At 46.5% G+C, this 5624-nt stretch overlaps 1 protein-coding gene across 1 annotated transcript; it reads right to left on the reverse strand.

The window, feature by feature from the left end:
- Positions 1-2146: 2146 nt before the first annotated feature.
- Positions 2147-5425, reverse strand: LOC100540965 (neuferricin). The gene is made up of 3 exons (XM_010721810.3): positions 5265-5425; positions 4575-4761; positions 2147-3143 (listed from the first exon to the last, which is right to left on the reverse strand). Exons 1-3 carry the CDS (start codon positions 5317-5319, stop codon positions 2930-2932), a joined length of 456 nt encoding a protein of 151 aa, XP_010720112.1. The 5' UTR covers positions 5320-5425; the 3' UTR covers positions 2147-2929.
- Positions 5426-5624: the final 199 nt, after the last annotated feature.

Genomic DNA, 5624 nt, shown 5'->3' on the forward strand with positions numbered 1-5624 from the left:
CATCATGGGGTGGAAACCTTGCTGAGAAAGTATTTTCTCTCGTGGAGACAGCTGCCTTGCTTTGAGCTGCTGTTACTGACCATGAGGACATCCAGGGTTGTAAGATTTAATTGGGCATGACAGTTTATTCTCTGCAGTTGTCCCAGGTCTCTGTTTCCATGTCTTTTGGCTGACAAGGCCTGTTGTTCTGCTAGTTTGTGCTACATAGTCATTTTGATTGCTTTACAGTAGAGACTTATCTATAGACCTTGTAAAAACAGTCCTAACTTCCTGCAGGCCAGAACTGCTCAGCTCAGATGCACTTACATGGACAAGTAGGGCTGAGCTGACTCTAACATACTATTCCTGCACTGTCACATACTGGCAGGCACTTCTCTCTCTGGAAGAGCGTGCACTTGCTGCAGCTTCACTCCAGAAAAAGAAAAATGCAGTGATGAGACCAACCCAAGCCATTTTGAGATTGTGATGCATTAGTCTTAATTAGTTTTTAAAAGTACAGCTACCAGAGATGAGTTGTGAGCTTTATTAACTACAGTCTTTCTTTACTTCATCCTGTTTGTTTTCCCCTTCACAGGAGAATTTAGTTGAGGGCAGTAGAATTAGGACAGTAGAAACAATGTGATTTTCTTGGAGCATTTCATGGAGTCTCCTTGTCTGCCTTAATAAATGACTCATTGCTGGGGCAAGACTGAAACTTTTCCCCTGGTCTTTCCAACTAAACCAAGGAATAAGCTGTGAATCAGTTTTCCAACCTATCAGACAACACCACCACAATTTCTAAAATCTGCCTTGCTTTCTTGCAGCAGCTTACCTGACTTTTGTCCAGTTCTTAAGATCAAATCCATCCCCTCAGCATTTCAACACAACTTTTGCAGGGAAGAGCAGTTTTAAGGATAAAGCATGATGAAACCTGCTTGGAGGCTACATAGCTGGTGCCTTCAGTAGGAATCTAGCTTCTCAAACAGATCGGAACTTAAAAAATATTTTGGTGCTTAATAATTTGGAATTTCTCTAACTTTTGAAGTTGCTTTTAAAGACACTTATCCCTTGATTCAATCGTAATCTGATTGAATTTTTGAGTGTAATTTGAGGTCACCTGTGCTGCTGACCTCTAAATACAAGTCCTTGCTGTAAGGCCTGTGTCCAAAACTAAATAACAGGCTGACTTCTGTAATGCTTCCAATGAAGTGAGACAAGGAAGCACTGCTTTGTAGCCCTTCCTGCAGCTTTTGCACAGCTTTAGTATGGATTGTTGCATAAAGTAGTTCAATCCAATCCCAAAGCTGGCACGAGCCTGTGACAGCACTTCAGTTCTGGAAGGACGACTGAGGAGCTGAACAGTGTGATGGCTCTGCTGCCATCTATCTAGAGAAAACTTCCACTGCTGAGCAGTGACAGCTCCCAGCTCTGCCTGAAAGTGCTGCAGGAGACTCTTCTTACAGAGGGGAGTGGAAAAGAAATAACAGAACCAGGTTAAAAGCAAAACAGAAAACCACCAAGTATCAAAATAAGCACACACATGTTTAAATTGCTGTATGGTTCTCATCCATGGTAGCTGTAGCATCATTAAAGACAGTAAGTGAAAAGTGCTGCCACATGTTCCTATTGTTGCTGCAATTAAGTGATTATTCTTGCTTTTAATGAATGTTGCTGAGCCTCCTGTAATCCCGCTAGTTTATTAATTAATTAGCTCTGTGAGGTTTTCTTTAGGAGCAGTTATAGCTCAAAAGCCTTAGGAGCTTATAAATGCTTTCCAGCTTTTTATAAATAGGTGGCAGCTGCCTTTAGAACTGGCACAGCTCTGCACTAAGCTGTGTTCATTGCTGGGCTGTAGTTAATCCAGGTTCCTCCCGAGGCTGCAGCTGCTCCAATAACCCATTCTCACAGTAGCCTCTAGGAACAACTGCAGCTGCCTCCCCACAGCCTGCATTCATAGCTCTGAGCCCCCTGTCCTTTGCAGCCCTACACAGAACTGGTAAGATTTGCCTTGTTCTTCTGGAATTAACAAAATGTAATGGATTTTGACAGCTGTGATAAAACACTTGCATCCTTCAAGTGAGCTGGGCTTTGTGAGGGTGGATCAAGGTTATAGTCTGATGGACACGTAACAAATGGGAGATAATAAAGCAGAATGGAAACAGGCAAATTACATCAGGATGGTCACACTGTATGTGGATTTTATTATCACCTAGTTCAAACTGCAGGGCTGGGTAGCTTTAAAGTAGTGAATCACCAAAAAAGGATGGTGAGGTCAACTTTAAGCAGCAATCCTCATAGGTGGCGTCCATTATCTTCCTTGCTCAGTATCTAGTACAAACATGAAATAAGGAAATGCAGCTCTGACCTTTGCATTCTGTATTCATGGAACTGATAAGCAGAGCCTGTATACGAACTGCACAAGTTCCTGGATGCTACACACTGCAACTGTAGGAGAAAGTCAGGCTTCTCCCTGCTGCTTTTACATTCTTTAGGGCAAAGCAGTTGTATGGGAAGGGGCAGCAGCAGTAAGCAGACTTCAGGTGACACTGGAGGATTGTGCATAAACTGAAGCCAGTGATACTGCTGCAATTCTTGCCTGCTGCCTTAAAGCACAACACGTTACACTCACCACTGTGCACACAAACATCTATTTCCTGGCTGTACAAGAAATACATTTTTAAGTACGGCTCAGGCTGTGCATCTTACAGTTTATCACCAGGTGTAAAAATACTGGGGGGAAAAAAGCACTAAGAAAAAGTGCCAGTTTTTTAGCCAGTAATTGGCTCAAGTGTTTCTTCTTCTCCCACCTCCATCTCCACGTGTTAAAGTCACAGAACATGAAATTGCCATCGCTCCCTTTGCACAGACAGACGGGAGGGAATGAAGCTGGAAGTACCCGCCGAAGCACAGTGTATCACCGGAGCCCTTCTGGCTCCCTTAAATCGCGGTGTTACGTGCTGAGGATGCACTGCTCAGCCTGTGGGTGGCAGCCGTCGTATTCCTGCAGGTGGGGGTTATCCAGGTCGCCTCTGTCGCCGTGCTGGGCTGAGCCCTGCTGGCCCCACGGGGGGCCGCTGGTTCTCACGCACACGCAGTGGCTTCCCCTCGAGCCAGGCCTGTACAGCTTCCGGGGCACACCGGTCCAGTCTCTGTTCACTCCCCCACTAAGAATGGAGAATTAAAATAAATTACACTTCAGACACCCAATTCAAAGCCATGAAATGCTTCTGGAGAATACAGAATCAGGTAAAAATTCAGAACAGCCTGGGAGATTAACAAAGCACATGCTGAGACAGACTTTGCTCCCAACATCCCGCTGCCTGCTGATACTGATTTATCAGCTGAAACCTGTGGCTTGAAGTTGGTTTTACCAGTGCAGCTACACGCTCTGACCCATCTGAGAGCGACCAACTTCTGCTGTTTCTATTAAGGGAAAAGGAATCGTGGCTGTATGTGGCACAAGTGCCTAATGGAAAAATGCCTTTTTTGGGGTAGCTAATAGCTCACAGATGACTACACGTTGTCTTTGGTCAACGCAGTGATTTTGAGAACTAGGGCAAAAAAAAAAAAAAGTCTCCAAATATTTCATAGTGTCTCTTTATGGGCCAAGTCCTGTCTGTTCCCCTATCTGCTGGATTTTATTAAGCCTGTAAACTCATACATGAGAGACCACATAACACCCAGTCCTACAACTGCAAACAAGTTCATTCTCACACAGGAGCAAAAGCAAGGTGCACACTGCTAGCATAGCTTGTCCAGGCATTTTCCAGTGCGGTCTGTGACGTGATTTCAGCTTAAAACAAAGTGGTCTCCAATCCAAGAGAGGTACACATTTAAATAGGATAAGTAGGAAGTGACTGTTCAAAGATCAATCTTATTTTTATGTGGTTTTAAGAGGGAACCGTTGTGGCATTATCCTGCGAGACAGGCTGTGAAACCTCAAAAAACAGCAGCTGATCTTTGGATTCATCATGGGTGAGAAGACCTGCCTGAATGCTGCTAACAGCCCAGTGGGATTTCTGACCTGTTTTCCTGAGTGCAGGGTGATCACATGCATGTAGGGCAACTTCTGAAAGCTGATTTGGACTCCAGTGTGACAAAAGCTTTTGCCTCAGAAATAAAATTGCTGAAGGTGTCAGTGATCAGGATGAGCCTCAATTTTCTTGTTAACCACTCTCCATGTCGCTGAGCAGAATTCCCCCTCTGCTGCCTCCCACTGGAAGACAGTTACCATCCCAGTGTGCTCCTCCAGGCTGTGTGGGGGCTATCAGCTGTGGCTGAACCAGCAGAGGGAATTAATTCACACAGATAAACCTGGCACAAAGTGCTGGTGGTGCTCATGGTGGGTTGGCTGAAAGCACAGCCTCAGGAATACAGACAGAAAGGAATGTGTCTGCAATATTCCCACCATGCCAGCCCTCAGCTGAGGGCTAACCAGAGCTCTTCTGTGGGAAAGCCACAAGACCTCACCTAAAGGAGCTGGAACACCTTCTAGTGCCGCTTCTGCTATGATAAAGCTGTGGGTGCTCAAACAGAGGGGCAGAAATGCTCTGCTCCAAAGGGCCCAAGCATGACTGCAGGAAAGCAGTACTTACCTCTGCCTGGAGCACCAGAATCGGCTGCCCTTGGCAGAGCTCCACTCAGAGTTGCAGGGTGGAAACTGTTCCTTCCACTGATCGCTTTCTGCTTTGAACTTCAGTCCTTCCTGGATGGCAGCCTCAGCCTGCCTTAAGGCTTCTGTCGGTGCCCCGTTTTCATCATAGAATCTGCCTACCACCTTCCCTTGGAGAGAAGATGATCAATTAAGACCACATCATTTCCAGGCAAGGAGCAAGCTGCCCAGAGAGATGGCAGTCTCTTTTTCTACAGATATTCAAGACCTGTCTGGATGCTTTCCTGTGTAACCTACTGCAGGGAACCTGCTTTAGCAGGGGAGTGGATTTGATTATCTCCAGAGGTCTTGATTATCTCCCCTACAATCCCGATTCTCTGAAAGTGACTAATTTCTGTGCATTGTTTTGTTTTTTTTTAAATTTGTTATTTAACGACAAAAAAGACAATAATCAAAGAACTACACCAGAGGATCTTCACAGTGGCCTCCTTTTGAAACAGAACCGAGCTACCTCCCTTCACATCACGGATCACACAGCAACTTACACATGTTATAAACTCACACAGAACAAGCTTAGCGACTCTCTGAAGATCACAAAGTCAACAGCACTTGCTCAGCTCCAGGACTTGAGCTCAGCAGCCAAACCCAGGTGACATACATGGCAGCCACCTACCCACACAGGCATAGTTGGTGCTGTAGAAGGACAGCCAGCTCTGGATGGTGAGCATCTCCGCTGGCGACAGCGCAGACACATCATCCACCAGGCCTGACGGGGTGAAGTCTCCAGTCGCAAACGCTCTGCTGGCATCTCTTCCTGTGGCAGATAACAGGCCTATCAGCCCTGGGGTCCCCAGAGCTCCATAAGGCCCCAGGGAGCCCCACCACCATGACAGCCCCAGAGCTTTGCAGGGCCCCAGAGCCCTGATACTTCTGGGGTCCCCAGAAGCCCTGTCAGGCCCCAAGGAGCCCCTCAGAGACCCCTCAGCGCCTCAACATCAGGGTCCTGACAGACCCCCGCACCCCTCCCACCCAC

Source organism: Meleagris gallopavo, chromosome 21 (assembly GCF_000146605.3).
Source record: "Meleagris gallopavo isolate NT-WF06-2002-E0010 breed Aviagen turkey brand Nicholas breeding stock chromosome 21, Turkey_5.1, whole genome shotgun sequence".
Taxonomy (NCBI): domain Eukaryota; kingdom Metazoa; phylum Chordata; class Aves; order Galliformes; family Phasianidae; genus Meleagris; species Meleagris gallopavo.